General features: G+C 35.7%; 1 protein-coding gene and 1 long non-coding RNA gene across 2 annotated transcripts in view; both read right to left on the bottom strand.

Moving 5' to 3' along the window:
- Positions 1-435: 435 nt before the first annotated feature.
- On the bottom strand, positions 436-4,238 carry LOC110647873 (uncharacterized). The gene is made up of 3 exons (XR_002493459.2): positions 3,655-4,238; positions 2,275-2,360; positions 436-1,636 (listed from the first exon to the last, which is right to left on the bottom strand). It is a non-coding gene; the product is annotated as an uncharacterized LOC110647873 (long non-coding RNA).
- A 633-nt stretch (positions 4,239-4,871) lies between these two features.
- LOC110647884 (uncharacterized) overlaps positions 4,872-19,212 on the bottom strand; it is a 14,822-nt gene continuing 481 nt past the window's right edge. Inside the window, exons 2-8 of the mRNA XM_021801911.2 lie at positions 18,268-18,350; positions 17,123-17,754; positions 7,063-7,186; positions 6,436-6,669; positions 6,234-6,355; positions 5,598-5,863; positions 4,872-5,208 (exon numbers count right to left, since the gene is read on the bottom strand). Of these exons, the coding sequence (XP_021657603.2) occupies positions 5,131-5,208; positions 5,598-5,863; positions 6,234-6,355; positions 6,436-6,669; positions 7,063-7,186; positions 17,123-17,754; positions 18,268-18,350 (1,539 nt within the window). The 3' untranslated portion in view covers positions 4,872-5,130. The remainder of the gene's footprint in view (positions 5,209-5,597; positions 5,864-6,233; positions 6,356-6,435; positions 6,670-7,062; positions 7,187-17,122; positions 17,755-18,267; positions 18,351-19,212) is intronic.

Here is a 19,212-nt window from a genome sequence, read left to right as displayed (position 1 = left end):
TGTGATATTTTTTTTTCATAATATTATCATGTAACATTTTTTTACTATATGTAAATTATAAATTATTTAATAATGATTCTATCAATATTATAATAAGTAGACATTATTATAAGATAAATAATATATTAATATATATTATTTACATATATATATTTATTATTTTAATTATAAAATCTTTATTAAAAAATTTAAGAGATAAAAATAATAACAATAAAATTTAAAATAATTAATGAAAAATTTATAATATTATATTATTTTTATATATTAAAATTAAAAAAATATATATAAATTAACATTATTAATAAACACATGTATTAGTACGTGTAATTTTTTAGTTGTATAATATAATTATAATTTTATATGGGCAATCCTATATAAAATGAGTAGAGGTTGATCCTACAGTTATAGATAAGAAAATGAATCTAAAAAATAATAACTACTAAGCCTTTTTTTTATAAAAATATTCATCTACATGTTAATTTATAGTGATTTACCATTCCAAATATGTATTATTTATAGAATCACAAAATCTACCAATTAATACATGGGTTTTACATATTTCCTGGATTCACAGTGAATTGGATGTTGGCAAAAATTCCCTACTCTCTCAATCGATGAGGAGGGGGGCAAGGAATCCTCATAGAATCATCCTGCAATATAGGAATCAAACTACCAGGTGGTCTCTCAAAAATTGTCAATCCCAATTGATGGTCTTCAAAACGAGCGGCTAGCCAATTAGCACATGAGGAATTTGGCAATGCCAATCATGCTTCATTAGATTCACGCAACAGTCAGTAAGAGCACTATTAGGATCCAGAGCAGTTGTGGCTCCTCAGATACTCTTCTCCTACAGAAGACTCAAACTCCACCAGGATTATTTTCCTAAATCCTTTATTCCAGGCTAGCATTGAGCCCTGAAATAGAGCCCACAAATTACCCAAGTTGAGGGTATAGTCCCCTGCAACCCATTTGCCAATTCGTCTCGTAGAGTTCCACCTGCTCCAGCAACACCTGATTTTTCCTTTGACCTCCCAGTCACATTCAAATTGACCCAATCTGTTCGGGGAGGGCTCCAACATGCTGCTCTGTATGGCTCACCTGGTAACTTGGTAGTCAATTCATTGCTGAAATTCTGTTGATCAAATTCAAAGTTTTTGTGCTTCAGTTTTAGCCTCCACTGGGCAAGATTGAGAACATCCATCTACTGTCACCCTCTGAAGAGTGAAACCAAAGTTTCCCATTTGGGATTCATACGTAAATCTGGCCTTAAATGATGGGTTTCTAAATTTATGCTTCGACAGCTCTTCAAAACCGAGGAGAATATCAGCATTATCTCCACATACATCACAAGTTTTTACCTGCTTTAAAAGCTTCTTCACTAGAAATAAATTTTACTTTCCCAGTCCCAAGAGGGGTTTTCCTTTGAAGATGTACCAGCCTACTTGAATTCCCAGGAAGCCTGCCAGCAGACTAAGATTGCATATTATCAATGTGGACCATCTCTGAGTTGTGTGGCATTAAAACCTTAGGAAACTGTTCTGTAAAAGATTGTTGCGACTCCTTGTCTTCACTAGATCGACATACTTCACAGATCCAAATTTTTGGGATAGTCAAGAGGAGGACTGGCATGCAATAGCTGGAGATGAAGAGGAATAGCAAAATTATAGTAAAGAATCAGAAAATGACCCATGCATAGGAACTGATTATTTAATGTATAACCAACTACACAAAGAAACAAGAGATCGATGTACCATCAATATAACTAATTCAGAACCCTTTCTTATCTTGTAACAAATGATTTGATCATAAAAGATTTAGTTACAGATCAAATGGTAAGTTATGCAAACAAATAGTAGGGAACAACCACAGCAGACCAAGCCATGTAACCAACATGGTTGGGCTGCTATAAAGGAAACAAAGGACTGAAACCAAGTCAATCTAGTAATGATCATCTGGCTAATTAAATAATAATTAAAGATAACAGATTTCAAAACAACTATGGCTCTGTAATTGCTGATGTTCAGAAGTCATATAATTATATTATATTAGTGGATAGTGATAAAAGAACCAAAAAGAGAAACAAAAATAAAAAGAGGAGGGGAAAGGAAAGGGAGCAAGATGGTAAGAAGACAAGCTTATATATAAAAAAATAAAAATAAATTAAAAAAAAAAAAACAAAACAAATACTTTTGCTCCAGTCAGCTTCATTTAGAGATGACCTTTCTTAAAATGCAACAGACATGCAAAGAGAAAATTGGGAGAAGGTAAACATACATATGTTCCCGAGTTATTTTGCATCGAAAGCACGTTACAATCTTCTCCAGAAAACCAACATCTCCACATACATGACAAGTTTTGACCTACAAAGTAAAATAATATTGGCAACAAATGAGAAACTATCAAGTCAGTTTTCCCTTCGTAGAGATGTTTCTATCTTGAGACAAAAAATAATCATTTGGCATTGTTCAACCAATAGTTCTTATTGTAACGGCATGCTGGGTAGCAGGTTCTAAATGAACATATTTTGTTATGTTAAGGTTAATGTAGAAGAATCTGATTTTCGTATATTGTTAAAAGAATTGAATACATATTTATATACACTTGATCCTATAATCATGCTATCTAAATAGGAATATAAATCCCATGATTATGCTAACTAAATAAGAATATATAATAGACTAAATAGGAATATACAATAGTTGATTTCCTATTCTATAACAGTTAAGAAGCATAAATTGACAAATGCAAACAAAACTACAGGCACATTGCAAGATCAACAAGCAGTCTGCTGTAATATTCCAAGCAGGTTACTAAAAAGGATAATGGTAAAGTTGGAAGTTGAGTTTCATGTAAAAACGGCAATTTAAATATTTTAATGGTGAGCAGTTTTAAGAATACAACATTTCATGTACTTAATTATCAAATATTTAAGAGAATACAACATCATTCACTTTGGCATTCCATATTATAGTGAATGATTCATGAAAGTTAAAACCTGATACTGGAATAACATAAAAAAAATAAAAATAAAAATAAAAAATCCTTCTTCATCAAGTTTGGAGTACAACGAATATTTTGCGGATGAACCTCGTAGCAACAGAAGCAAACAAGAAAAAAAAAAAACACAGGCTATTGCAAATTCACAGGTGAAATCTTTTACCTGCCACACTGAAACGCTAGAACTAGAGCACAAGCAATTTCGTTTCCTTTATTTTTTTTTTTCTTGTCTTTCTAGAAACCAGATAGGGAGACAGACCATGATCAAGAATCATGTACAAATTACAAAATCATTTAAACCAATTATTTTAATAAACTTTTTGAAAAATAACAAGCAACAATGCTAAGGTTATAATCATATCTATACACATTTAGGCAAATGAATTAGATAACATTTGCTTACAGGCAAAAACATTAAACACCACATATAAATGCCCACTAAAACTAAATCCTCTACTGTTGATATCTCGATGCTCATAATCATAGCTAATAACTATTATATATTAACTATACATTAATCTTTTTTTTTTTTTTTGCCCATTCAATAAAATGGAAGAAATGGCAGCATTCATGATAAAAAGATTGAAACAGAAGAAATAATAGTGTTAAAAGAATACCAAATGCTAATAAAACAAAGCGTTCTCATAGGGATTTTACCGGTTGGGAATTTCTTGAATCTCCCATAGGTTGCTTTCTACATAAATAAGCATATATAAGTAATGCAACAAAGAGAACCGAAACGATCTCTTTTCTTGCTTTGGCGGGAGTGAACGGATGGGTGGGGGTCCCTAATGTCGCCCACAATTGAAGTATGAGGGGAACTGTGTTGTAAAAGGTCGAAAGGACCCACAATTCACAAAGACCGAGAGAGAATGCCCGAAAGGGGAGAGGAGAGGAACGATAAAGTAAACCAAAGGAAATGTTATTTCGTCGGTGTGGCAACCAAAACTCTATAACTGAGATTGCAGGTGGGTGGAACTGGGAGGGATTAGGCTTAAGGGGCGGGATATTGCCTAGTAAAATTCAGAAGCAAAATTATAATAAATAATAATATTTTGAAAAAGCCAACCTTGGGCTTGGGTCTTTTTCATTTCGGCCGAGTTTGGACCCAGCCCACCTTGCTGTGCCGATGCCCACCCTCTCTGTAATTCGTTCTTCAAATTCTTCTCATTTTTTTTTTTTGCAATTTATTTTGTTCTTTATTCCGCTTTGATAGTTATAATCCCACAAGCCTTTGGCTCCCACATCGGTCGTAGATGGTGCGTGCGTGTTATTTATATGAATTAGTATGTCTTGTTAAAATTATTATAATTTTACCAAGAAATGTGTCTTATCTCTGAACCACGTGTGTATCTACCTTTAAAAAAAAAAAACACTTGAAGTTAAGAGGGATTAGCCAGTGTGTGTAGATGTTACCCAACTTGCATAAACCTCCTAGTGAGACTGAGCATTCAGACTCTCATGTCTTAGTAAAATTGCCAAGAATTTGTTAAGAGGTGTATCCTATCTATAAATTATGTGCGTGAATATCCATCTTTGAGAGAAAAAAAGAAGTCATAATCCCACACCTTCCTCTTTTGCAGCAAGTTTACACTTCATACGTGTTCTGTTTAGTAGATTACAAAAAAATTGACCGTTTAAATTTTAAAAGAGGGAATTGATGAGCAGGTTCAATCCTCTGCTACCCTCTGCCTCCATTTAATCATGGACAATTGAGCCGTAAGAAGTATGCATTTGAGAACACCACAGAATGTGCATTTGAGAACACCACAGAATGTGCAGTCATGGAGCACTTGAACTAATTAAAATAACTAATGGACCCGACATAGATGATCCAAATTGGCTGGTGAGCTCAGAACCTGAAAAATCGTTGCTGAACATAGAAAATGAACTCCAACCTTAATACCATCAACAAAAGGAAAATAAGCCAAGTTTAACAAATTTGGTGAGTGGTCACAAAGGGCACAACCAAAAAAGGCAAGATGGTCCTACAGTTTTCCACACGAAATCGGTTACTCAAAAACCAGTCTGCGGTACAAGTATCTGGTTAACTTATTCAGTTGACAACTAGAGATGATGGTTATTCTTCATTGACAACATCTCCTGTTGGCCACCCTCCCTGATATGCGCAACTCATGGTGTTTTGTTGGGCTTGCCAGGTCTCCTACGACGAGCAACCCGAGCCCAATGGGCTGCGCTACGAGAAACAGCCTGTAATTTTGAAGACACAAGTAACTGTGAAGTAGAAATTAAATTACCAAGCAAATTTAATTTGAGTATCAAGAATGTACTTGGCCTTTCAAATTGCCTAACCAAAGACTTATAAAGCCCCCAAGGCCCAAGCTAAATCACTAACTGACATGATCGAGTCCAATTCTCACATTGCCTGATATTACCGCCAGACTAGTACAATTGCATACAAGCATGCTAATAAAACATTAATTAATTGCCAGAAGATTTTCTCATTTTATTTTCCAATTTTGTAAAGCATATCCTCTTTTAATTTTGATATCTAAGACCATACACAGTGATAATTCTCTCATCTAAATAAGTCAGTATACTGCATGTCATATAACTGAAATATGGACAAAGAAAATTACCGGATGACTTCTCACTGGAACTTCCACTAGATTAGAGGCATCAAAGCTTTCCTCAAGAGCATCCTCACTAGCAGATTTCCTAAAGAACCCAGGAGGAACTTCAAGGCTGTTGAACCTTTTAGTTTTCTTCCTTGGGAGCTGTTTACTTGCAGTTCCAACTCCAGAGGCATGAGCTTCAGATATCTTATTGTTGGATACGCTAGCAGAGACATGTTCTTTTTTTGCAAAACGGAACACTCCCCATAGGAAGGATATCCATTTTAACTCTGCAACAACAATAATATGAACTAAACTGTCATGTTAAACTAGCATAAATACATTTAAAAGTCTAAACAAGAAAATAAGCATGTTTCACAGGTTTGCATATCTGACCATTGGGCTAGTAACCTAGCGGTCAAATGCTTGTCTCATAGCATAGGAGATCAAGAATTATAAAATTAAAATAAAAAAAAACCTTTCACACCTTTCACATATAGTAATATAATGATATAGATGGAAAATTAATTTGCATATTACTATATTTTTATGAAATAAAATCATTCAAAAGTAGCAACAAAATTATAATTAATGAAAATAAGTTCACTCGAGGGAAAGGGAAAAAATAAAAAAGAAAGAAAGAGAAGAAAGAAAACTCACCATCAGCATAGCGCAATCGCTTAGATGAGAATACTAATAACTCAAATCCATTCATGCAAGTCCTCATCACTAGATCTTCTTTATCAATGAATGACCACAGGTGACCAAATTGCTGTATAGACCTACAGTTTGTACCAGCATTTACATAAATAAGAGTCCATCTTCTTCAGTATAGAAAATTAATCTTAGATCTGAAACGAACCTCTCTGAATTTCCAGGAAAAAAATAAAGTGAAATGTCACAACCAAAAGCAAAATCATTCTTAAAGATCTCAGCCCAAATGTTGCAACGAGGTCGCAGCTCAAACTGTAGTACTTTGGGCATTTGCTTGGCAACCTGATACGCTCTACTATCAATAATCCATGGACACTGAGGAAGATGAGCCCTAAAACAACCATTTCCAGGGAACACCGTATCAAGAACCCCAAAGCTTCCACTACATGATAAAAGGAAGGAAAATTAATGGCTCGGACTTTTTGATTACATAGATGATATTACTGTTAATTTTTTTGGCAATCTGTCAGTAAATACTATATAAAACCATGCTGTAAATATGTATATTATTATCAATTCAATAATTATCCAATCAGATTGCCTAGTATCTCAGCATAACTCATCTAGCAGTGGACAAAATGGATTGGAATCATAAAAATGGTAACAATGATTCCATTTACAAAGTAAAGTTGTTGGGTGTAATTAATAAGAGAAATTAATCCATTGATAGGCTATTGAAACACATACATCTAGAGCTCGCATCTCATACTATGGAAAACCTTTAAGGCAATCAGATGGGTATCTGATCAACAATATGAGGAAAGAGATTACTTACTTCCATACAGCTTCAAGCTTAGGATGGTTTGAAGGGTATTTCTCAAACTGAAGCAGATTATACTTGACAGGCTTTGCTTGGATGTCAGAAGTTTTGGGTTCATCATCAAGGTAGTGTTTTTCACCTGTACAAATACACTTTAGAGTTAGTAATACAGTAGTCAATCCAAGTGTCATGAGACTGGATAACTAGTCGGGAACAACATTATCAAAATGGGAAGCTTCAAGATATCATTAAAGGTGTCATACTAATATTCTTTTCTCCAAGTAATTCTGACAATTCTAAATCATTTATTCAATTCATAAGCATCAGCAAATTAACAAATTAGATTATCGTTACTAGGTTTCTGATTACAGGCTATTGCACAATCTTTATTTTATAGATCATGAGGTGTCTAAATCAATAAGCCTATATATAAAAAGAAACAATGTTGGACCCAATCGATTTAATCAGATTACGTCAAGTGATATATGTGATGTTTTTGCACTGTTACATACAGTAGTATTTGAGATGTCGTTATTAGTTATTGCATTGGATGATACAATTATGACTACGATATAATTTAATATAAAGGAATGAAATCAATATAGGCATATTAATGAGACAAAGAAGTCAGATTTGGCAAACTTAATTCCAATATCATAACTAATTAAGGTGCAACTATCACAAAGATTGATAGCCCAATCCCCGACTTAAGTGCATGCTCCTTCTTGTTTCCTTGAAACTCTAGCTTCTTTTGGTGTAAGAAGTGCTCTATTTTTCTCCTTCAAATCAACATTCATACAACTCTATGAAACTCATTTTTTGGAGTGAAGATAATTAGAGGCAGTTTACTGAGCAAGCCATCAGATTTAAATAACAGAAGTGTGGTTGAGGTAGACTACACGGCAAACCAAATGTTTATTTGGAATAGACAGATGATTAACTCAAAAACAAGAGTGAGTAAAACATAGGGTCAAGAACTATATTACAAAAAGGATTGAGTGACCACAAAGAGGTAAGCCAGTTGATGTGGATCCCTGGACAGAAGTTTAGGATTAGACATTTAGACTTTGTTATGTTCTCATGCCCACGATCTCGTCACAGGCCTGTTAACAATGAAATCTCACTCAAAAGCTAAAGCTTTTGCTTTAGCTCGATTATTTCCTCGACCTATTGTTGCTAAGAACGTGAGCTCGTTAAAAGGGAGCCCTAACCTTAGACTCGTTGGAGAAGAGAGAGTTCAGATCTCAATTTAATTGAAAATAATTCTACTTAATTTTATTAATTCAAGTGATCCCCTTTTGATAAAAAGAGGTTTTTACAAGATTTATTGGAATCCTACTAGTAATAGGAATTCCAAACCAGCAGAGTTATACTAGAAAGGGAATATTAAAACATAACTAGAAAGGGAAAATAATAATTAAAATATAGTTAATAAGGATGTTGTCAACGAAAGTCCATCTAAGTGTGATTTCCACGCCTTCTGTTTCCTAATGAATGTGTTCATAACATCACTCCCCTCCTAGAGAAAGAACTTGTCCTCAAGCTCAACAATAGAATAAGACTATGAATCATTCATAGTCCTTTTTTCCCGTTGCTTCCTCTAAATCATCCATCACCAACCAAAACTACTTCTTAAATTGATGCTTGAAGGAATATGGTTCATCACAACTATAACAAGGCCCTTTGCTCTTTGCTCAGCCATCTCTATACGGCTCAATCTTTTAAGAAAGGGAGACAAAACACTTCATGAACTAGAATTCTGTGATGTGCTAATGGTCTGATTGACGGTAGCCATGGGTACAGGCAAAATTGATGAAGTAGGTGTTTGTCTTGTATTGGGTAGGTGTTTATCTTGTATTGGACCATGAATTTGTCCAATTTTCTCCCTATAAGTCTCGCCTCAACAAATGTTTTCTTTCAAAGGCTGTTGCCAAGTTCATAGCTGTCACCAAACTCAAAGAATTTTGCATCTCTACATCAATCCGGAGAATCTATTAGGCTTGCCGTGAACAAATCAACTTGTTGATATACTGAACTGTTGTTGCACGGGCTAGAAGGTTCTAGAACTGACATTGGTATTCTTCCACCATCTCTATATGCTTCAAATTAACCAATTCGCTCAAAGGATTGCTAGTGACTAGAGGTCCGAATCTCAAATTGCAATGTTCTTTAAATGCGTTTCATGATATTCGGGGTTCTTCTTGTTCTAATCTATAAAACCAGAGTTATACCTCTCTCATCATATGAAACGTTGCAAGTCCTACTTTATCCCCCTTAGGTGTTCGTTGATTGGATAAGAATTGCTCACATCTGCGTAACCAACTCAATGAGCTTCCATCATACATTGGAAAATCTAACTTATTATATTGTGGCACCATTCTAGTTCTTGGGCCGTGCCTCTGTTCTTCCTTTAGTCATATTGCCGAAATTTATGTTACTGCTACCATTGCTCGTTCCTTTGTTTGATTCCCTTCATTGGTTCCCACTGATTCCAAGAAAGAATTCCTATAATTACTTAGATAAATTCTCCAGTTGTGCTTCTAATCTTGCCTTTGATTGCGCCACTCATGCCTTCATCTTGGATTCTACTTGAACTACTCTAGCTTAGGTCAGTGCTTGTATTTCTTGGAAAATTATCTTCAATTCTTCTTGTGGGTTTGAATTGCCCATGACATTAGGCTACCAATTTGTTATGTTCTCGTGTCTAAGATCTCGTCACCGGCTTGTTAACGATAAAATCTAATTCAAAAGCTAAAACTTTTGTTTTACCTCAATTCTTTGCTCAACCTATTGTTGCTGAAAGCATGAGCTCGTTAAAAGGAAGCTCAAAGCTTAGACTCATTAGAGAAGAGAGAATCCATATCTCAATTTAATTGAAAATAGTTCTGCTTAATTTTGTTAATTCAAATGACCTCTGTTATGGAAAGTCAATCACTATATTATTTCTCTGTATATTCTGTATTCTATATTCCTATTTATGATTTCTTATTTAGGATTTCTTCTTAATTAGTAGAACACAATTATAGGAATCAATTGTATATATATACCCATGTATAGATTAATTGAAATTAAGGAGAATCATCTCTTTCTACATGGTATCAGATCAGGTCATCTATCTAGGGTGACTATTTATTCTCACCACCCAGCTCAGGAGAGACCTTGGCCGCCGACCGGCCGTTTCGACTCCGATCAACGTCGCCGGCGTCGCCTCATCCCCCTCATTCCACCACTGTGTGCTGTTGCCTGATCCAGTATACCATTAAAGGACTCTTGAGGTTTGGCTCTCAGATCCTATTTCGGTATTTGCTTGATTTGTGATTTTGGATTATTTTGCTGCTGTAAGCACTTTAGATTAGCGTTTCGGTTAGTTTTCTTTGTCTCAATAAATAGCAGACAATAAAAATGTTATTTATGATATGATTCCGGTGATGACTAAGATCACGGAACACAAACTTAATGGTTCAAATTACCTGGAGTGGAGTAAGACTATTAAAGTCTATTTGCGTAGCATTGATAAAGATGATCACCTTACTAAAGATCCACCTACGGATGATACACGACAAACTTGGCTAAGGGAGGATGCTCGGTTGTTTTTACAGCTTCGGAACTCGATTCACAGTGAGGTAATTAGTTTAATTAATCACTATGAATTTGTTAAGGAATTAATGGATTACTTAGATTTTTTGTATTTTGGTAAAGGAAATATCTCCCGTATTTATGATGTTTGTAAGGCATTCTACCGTGCTGAGAAAGAGAATAAGTCTCTCACGGCTTATTTTATGGATTTTAAACGGGTATATGAGGAACTTAATACATTGTTGCCTTTTAATCCTGATGTGAAAGTTCAGTAGGCCCAACGGGAGCAACTGACTGTTATGAGTTTTCTTGTAGGCCTTCCTTCAGAGTATGAGAATGCTAAATCTCAGATTCTCTAGTTCTGAGATTTCCTCTTTGCATGAAATGTTCACACGGGTCCTTCGTACAGAGAGTACCCAATCTTCACAGGCTGCCAGTAGTACTCTTATTAGCCGTAATCCAAATGGACAATAGGGTAATAGAAGCGGAAGTAGAGGAGCAACAGAAGTATCAGTGTAATGGAGAGGCTAGTTCTAATCAGGATTCAAAAGGAGTCATTTGTTATTATTGCCATGAGCCTGGTCATACAAAATATAATTGTCCGCAACTTCAGAGGAAAAATCAGCCATCACAGATGGCAAATATGGCAACAGAGGATTCTACAGTATCTTCCTCTGAAAAAACTATTTTGGTATCTGCAGAGGATTTTGCACAGTTTTTTCAGTATCAGGCATCTCTAAAGCCTACCAGTTCCCCTGTCACTGCGATCGCTGAGTCAGGTAAATCCACTACATGCCTTGTGTCTTCCTCATCCAAATGGGTTATTGATTCTGGTGCGACAGATCACATGACAGGTAATTCTAGTCTTCTATCTGCTTTTCAGTCTAATCTCACTTCCTCTACTGTTACTTTAGCTGATGGTTCTACTTCTTGTGTCATGAGTTCTAGGACTGCGAACCCGACTTCGTCAATTTCTTTGTCATCTGTTTTGTGTCTACAAAAATTCTCTTTTAATCTACTTTCTGTTAGTAAACTTACTCGTACCTTAAATTGTTCTGCTTCCTTTTTTTCTGACTAGTGTTTGTTTCAGGATCTTACGACGAAGCAGATTATTGGTAGAACACATGAGTCAGGTAGTCTCTATATTCTAGAAAATCATGTACCGCGGTCGCTTGTTTGCTCAGTACCTTAACACCTCTTGAAGTTCATTGTAGATTGGGCCATCCTTCTTTGTCTACCATGAAGAAGCTATGTCCTCAGTTTCAATCTTTATCAGTACTAGAATGTGAGTCGTGTCAGTTTGCAAAATATCATTGTTTGCCTTCTGTGTCTAGAGTCAATAAACGGGCTTCATCCCCTTTTGAGTTAGTTCATTCTGATGTTTGGGGTCCTTGTTCTGTTACTTCTAAAACTGTATTTTGTTATTTTGTTACTTTTGTTGATGATTACTCTCGTGTTACCTAGTTATATGTAATGAAGAATCGTTCTGAGTTGTTTTTTATCTTTTGTGCCTTTTGTAATGAAATCAAAACTCAATTTAATATTTCTGTGCGCATATTAAGAAGTGACAATGCCAAAGAATACTATTCAACACAATTTCAGTCTTATATGACACAAAATGACATTCTTCATCAGTCTTCCTGTGTGGATACCTCATCCCAAAATGGCGTGGCCGAAAGAAAAAATTGACATCTTCTTGAGGTAAATCGTGCTCTTCTTTTTTAAATGAAAGTTCCTAAACACTTTTAGGCGGATACAGTTTCTACGACATGTTTTTTGATCAATCGTATGCCGTCTTCTGTCCTTAATGGGGATATTCTTTATACTGCTTTGTTTTCTACAAAATCTTTGTTCCCTGTTGAACCCCGTATTTTTTGTTGTATCTGTTTTGTTGGTGATGTTCGTCCACAAGTTACTAAATTGGATCCAAAGTCTCTCAAATGTGTTTTCCTTGGGTACTCTCGGCTGCAAAAAGGGTACCGCTGTTTCTCTCATACTCTTAATCGTTATCTTATTTCTGCAGATGTCATATTTTTTTAGTCCACTCCATTTTTTTCTCAATCATCTGTGTATGAGAGTCAAGGGGAGGAGGATGATCTCTTAATATATACTGTCCAACCAATGTCTAGTCCTCTCCCACAGCCTATTCCTTCTGTCTATAGACCTACTCGACCTCCCGTTGTTCATGTTTATTCCAGGAGATTAGAGATTCCTGACTCAGATCTTCCACCAGCTACTTCGTTGGGAGATCCTGTACCTCATACTGATCATGATTCTGATCTGGACTTGCCCATTGCTCTTCGTAAAGGTAAACGTTCATGTACTTGCCCTATCTCTTCTTTTGTTTCTTATAATCAATTGTCTTCTTGTTCTCGGTGTTTTGTTACTTCTTTAGACTCTATTCCTATCCCTAATACTGTTGGTGAGGCACTGTCTCATCCTGGCTGGTGTGCTGCTATGAAAGAAGAAATAGAGGCTTTAGATGCTAATGGTACATGGGAACTGTTGCCTTTGCCCACTGGTAAGAAAGCTATTGGTTACAAATGGGTATTTACAGTAAAGGTAAATTCTGATGATTCTGTGGCTAGGTTAAAAGCACGCCTTGTAGCAAAAGGATATGCTCAGACATATGGGGTTGATTACCCTGACACTTTTTCTCCTGTAGCTAAACTTACTTCTGTTTGTTTGTTTATCTCTTTAGCAGCTACATATGATTGGCCCCTGCACCAATTGGATATCAAGAATGCTTTCCTTCATAGTGATCTTCAGGAGGAGGTGTACATGGAGCAACCACCTGGATTTGTTGCTCAAGGGGAGTTGGGTAAAGTTTGTAGGCTTCGGAAGTCTCTTTACGGTTTAAAACAAAGTCCTAGGGCCTGGTTTGGAAGATTCAATGAAGCAGTACAGGAATTTAGTATGCAAAAGAGTAAGTGTGATCACTCAGTATTTTATAAGCAATCTGAGGCTGGTCTAATTCTCCTTGTAGTCTATGTGGATGACATTGTCATCACTGGGAGTGACTCTGCAAGTATTTCATCTCTTAAAACCTTCCTCCAAACCCAATTTCAGACCAAAGACTTGGGATTGTTAAAGTATTTCTTGGGTATTGAAGTTATGAGAAATAAGAAGGGTATTTTCTTGTCTAAAAGAAAATATGTCCTTGATTTATTGACAGAGACAGGAAAATTAGGTGCTAAGCTTTGTAGTGCACCAATGACTCCAAATTTACAACCGTTAGCAGGGGATAGTGAGTTGTTTAAAGATCCAGAGAGACACAGGAGATTGGTAGGAAAATTGAACTACCTTACAGTCACTCGTCCTAACATTGCTTATGCCATTAGTGTGGTAAGTCAGTTTATGTCTTCCCCAACTGTTGCTCATTGGGAAGCCTTGGGACAAATCTTGTGTTATCTGAAGAGTACTCCAGGAAGAGATTTGTTATATGGTAATCATGAACATTTGAATGTTGAATGTTTTTCAGATGCTGACTGGGCTGGATCTAAGGTTGACAGGAGGTCAACTACTGGATATTGCGTTTTTGTTGGAGAAAATTTGGTGTCTTGGAGAAGCAAGAAGCAGAGTGTAGTTTCTTGATCTAGTGCTGAATCCAAATACAGAGCCATGGCACAATCAGTATGTGAGGTAATGTGGATACTTCAATTACTAGATAAGACAGGTTTTAAGACCTCCCTGCCTGCGAAATTGTGATGTGATAATCAAACTACTCTCCATATTGCTTATAATTCGATGTTTCCGAACATATTGAGATTGATTGTCACTTTGTTCGTGAAAAGATTCAATAACAGATCATCTCAACAGGACACATCAAAACTGGAGAGCAGTTAGGAGATATTTTCACAACAGCTCTGAATGGAGCTAGGATTGACTACATTTGTAACAAGTTGGGCATGATTAACATCTATGCTCCAACTTGAGGGGGAGTGTTATGGAAAGTCAATCACTATATTATTTCTCTGTATATTCTGTATTCTGTATTCCTATTTAGGATTTCTTATTTAAGATTTCTTCCTAATTAGTAGAACACAATTACACGAATCAATTGTATATATATACCCATGTACAGATTAATTGAAATTAAGGAGAATCATCTCTTTCTACAACCTCTCTTATAAGAGAGGTTTACACAAGATTTATTACCAAAAATGAATATTAATTAAAACATAACTAGGAAGTGAAAAATAATAATTAAAATATAACTAATAAGGATGCTGCCAGTAAAAGTCCATCTAGGTGTGAACTCCACGCATTTTGTTTCCCAATGAATGGGTCCATGACAGACTTTTTCACGGACCTAGGGATTTGCTTAATGCAGCCCCATCAAGGCCCAACTACAAAGTGGTCTAGGTTTATGATTTATATTTCTTTAAGGCTCAACCTAGCCTAACCTAATAAATCACATGTAATTTTGACGTATTTTATCAATTTTTTGCACTTGGTCTGAGCTTGAACAATGAATTAGGCAACCTTTGGAGCTAGTTCAAACCTAGGTCAACATGGCCACAATAACAGTCAAGCCATGTGAACAAATGAGGTTGTCATTGTCACCGCCAAAACATGACGCAATGGCCTACCTCGACACAAATTTTTAAAACAAAATTTGAAACTAATAGATATTAATAAAATCGAGTAGCATTAAAATATTCAACTAATTAATAAGTATAAATAGATCAAATAAATACCTTGAATACGTGGTTTATATCATCTATTAACAATAAAGCTAACTGACTAGTGCAAATTATGAAGAATACTCCTTTCCATATGATTTTTCTCTTGATCCTCAATAAAATGTGAAATTAACTTTGAATTGGTTGAAGAAATCAAAGTCAGGAGCTCAAAAGGTTATTTGTAGACAGGGAAGTGTCAGCAGCTTAGGGAAGAGGGGCTGCTGTCTCAAAGAAAGCAGGTTTTGTAACTTAATGGCCATAAAGACCATAATGACCAGTAGCAGCCATTACCAATATGTAACAATGGGAATGGCTTTTATGTTAACCAAAAAAAAAGGTGCATCAAATAATGGGGGGTAACAGTCCACGAGGGAAAGCGGTGAAAATCCTAGACTTGATTGGACCTGGTGCAACTCAAAAAATGAACATGTCTAATAAGGATATAACCCAAATACAAATGATTATCAATGCCGTAGGCCAAATTTTTTAAGAGGGAGGGAAAAGAGATGTTTCAAGAAAAAAAAAAAAAAAAAACATCAAGGTTAATGTTTATTTTAGTTTCAATGGCAGTGTATAGCTATGTGAAGATGGTGTGATGAGGTCATGAAAAGCAATTGGTTTACACAACATTGCAAGTTATCGTCGTTCTCTTGACCATGCTATGTAGCAAACGCTCATGATCCTGTGTATGACAAGATTGACTGCTGAACTTTTTGTTTTACAGCAAGCTGAAGTATACATAATCTAATCCAACACTATGAGCCTGTTGGAATATATAGGTTTCAGTTAACATTTCATGACCCATTAAAAACTAGCAAACTGAAGTCAAACTATATAAATAAACAAGTTTGTATTGAGTTTTTTTTTTTTTAACTCAAAAACTCAACGTTACACTTTTTTAATTCAGTCACGGGAATAGAAGAATAAATTGAAAAAAAAAATCATAAACCCAAAGAAAGGTATTTAATTTCTTTTTGGAAGTTTTTCAACTCCAGTCTGTTCAAGCTCAGTAATCTGCGTTACTTAAAAACAAATCAGTCATTATTCATTTCTCTTTGTGTATATATCTGGTTTAGTCTTTTGTGGTTGATTTACTTACAATTTCTCATTTACCAATCCGTTTTTATTAAGTGTTCAAGGGAGATAACAAAAACAACAGCCCACATATAATGGAAGATATTGAATAAACCAAGTATGTTGATTGTCTGAATTTCTCTTGAGGTACAACATTAACAATAACCTTTTTTTCCTCTCACGTACCTCTTTAAAAGTGCATCATGTCAAATTTTTCTTACCAAAGGGTAAAATTATTCCATTCTTTTTTTTTTTAATTAGCAGATAATTTATTCTAAATTGAACTTTCATTCTAGTGATGCAAGTCAAAGAGAAATACATTTCTCTAGAGAATAATATCAGGGAAAAGCAAGTGGATAACATATGATATAGGATAGGAATAAAGATAGAGATGTTCAAAACCAAATCTGGTTTTAATTATCATCAACTGCCTATTTGAGCTCAATCAATTATGAGAGAAAAAGTTTTGCAAGAGAAGAACCTAAAGCTAGCTAACAAAAGTAATTCATTGCTGTTTTGATCTATGATTTCTTTATGGCAGATCATAGTTGTCTGATATAACAGTTCTGTTCATTAATTTATATACTTGATGTTCTCTACTAAGTATTGCACCAAAGAGAGTGGGAAATATAAAAATAACCATCTTGCATTTAATGAAGGTAGATTTTAGAAAAGAAAATGAAAAGTATATAATTACAACAAATGAATAACTCATGCAGGACAATTCAATAATTTCTTGCCTGAAAGCTTCTTCCTTGAATGCCTAGGGGGTGGTGGGGGTTTCGTCGTTAAAGAAGATAGAGAAACCCCGTCCTTGATTGCTTCCTCTGCCTTCTTACCATCATGCGTGAAGGACAGAGGTTCTGGTGGTAAGAAAAATGACCACAATCCTTCATAAGTTGCTTGTTCTGCCTTCATGCCTGAAGACTTAGGCAGCTGTGTAGGTTTATCTGTTAGAGAATTCAGAGACAGTCTGCCATCAGTAGTTTTTTCAGCCTCGTTGCCTGAATGGTTCAGAGAAAATGAAGGTGTCTTTATTGAGAAAGATGGGCATGATGTTTCATTAGATGCTTGCTCTGCCTTCTTGCCAGAAAACTTTGTAGGGCAGTGAGATTTCACTGTAGAGATTCCATTGATTACTTGCTTTGCCTTCCCATATGAAAATGCATCATCTCCAGCATGAGTTGGTTCTTCCTGACCTGAAGGAATCTCTTTGTTCCCATGGATAGCCACCCCAATGGGGCTTGAACACAAAGAATCAAAAGAAGTTCCCCTTGGACTGAATTCTGGTAAACCTAAGTGATCGCTATTGCAACATTTTTCACAAAACCAAATTTCTGGAATTGCCAAGCTGTTGTAATGTGTGCAATATCTGAAGAGAAGATAAATAAAATAAATTTGAAAATAAAAAGAATGCCAACAACCAGAATATCAGAACACATGCGGGGTTATGGTCAATTTGACATTGCTTTTCAGAAAAGCACTATTTTATATCATTTTAAAAGCAAGTTCCACCCTTTTTTTAATGTTGTTTTAGAATTTTTAATAGTTTCATATAATTTTAATCAACATATTTTAAAAAAAAATGCTTTTATGATCTGTAGTTGCAACATTAATATCAAACACCCTCAAAGATCACCAAGAAGAAGGCACAAGCAAAAATTTGTTCACAAAATCGATTTGGTATGCATGGTTTATGAAGCGCATATAATTAATGCACAATTTTATCCAACATTTTAAGGAAACAATAATTGCTTTTTGGATAGGTCCCTTTAATTCTTTCCCTCTCACTTTTTTTCATCAAGGAGAACCAAGGGGAAAGAGCAATACATAAAACATCAAGAAACTCAAAAGAAAAAAAGAGAATATATATAAATATACTTACTCATTTTCACGAGCATTGAAGCAATCACAGGTCACAGCAACTTCCTGAAAGCCAACATCACCACATGCAGCACAGTGTTCAACCTGCTACACATACCATAAAATAAAGTACACACCTTATAGTTGCCGAAATCTTGAAGCGCATTTTTCCCGTTAGTTTCAAGCTATAATTCTCAATGCAGCATTTTTGTTTTCCAGACATATATGGTTTAGGGAAATTGTAAGATAACATATACTTGATTCGAGAGTGGGTAGCGTCCGTTTAAGGAAAAGACTCTGTCAAAAATCGAAAATGGAAAGCTCAAAAAATGAAAATTTGAGTTTTACCCATGAGCATAAGCTCGGTCATTTCATCTTTAGCCTGTGCCTCTTACAGAATGATGGTTCATTCAGAACCCGAAACAAAAGCCTCGACAAGTCAATTTCGAGAGCGAGACGGAGCAAGAGACAGAGAGGAAGATGCGCTAGTGGCCTCATAAATCGTTTCTCCACCCTCTCAGCCTCCCTCATAAATCTTTGTTGGCCTCACCCAGACCCAATCTCTACTCCTCAGTCTCACGGCATCCCCTACACATTTAGTCGCACGCCCACGCTCGTGATCCTTCATGCTTCACCTTCACCTAGTTTCTTCCTCTTTCAAGGCATTACATGTCGCCCCATGCCATCGGCTATCCTCCCTCTTCCTCGTGGTCGTCTCATCTCGATGCCTTCACTCCCTTTTATGCGCCCTTCACTTATTTGCTGTGGTCCAGTGGTAGAGGTAAATTGAGAGGTAATTCGTGTTGGAGGACCTTGCCAGGGTCCACAGGCTAAGGTTATGTATCATTTGCGCGATTTGAGTCGGTAGATGGAGAGCCTCGAATGCGGTTTGAGTTTTACCCATAAAATAGTTTTAATAATAATAGTTGTTTGACTATTATTTTCTTATTGATCTGTAACTTCATGT

Source organism: Hevea brasiliensis, chromosome 17 (assembly GCF_030052815.1).
Source record: "Hevea brasiliensis isolate MT/VB/25A 57/8 chromosome 17, ASM3005281v1, whole genome shotgun sequence".
NCBI lineage: Eukaryota > Viridiplantae > Streptophyta > Magnoliopsida > Malpighiales > Euphorbiaceae > Hevea > Hevea brasiliensis.
The sequence above is the reverse complement of the archived record's forward strand: the minus strand, read 5'-3'. Positions and strand labels throughout refer to the sequence as shown.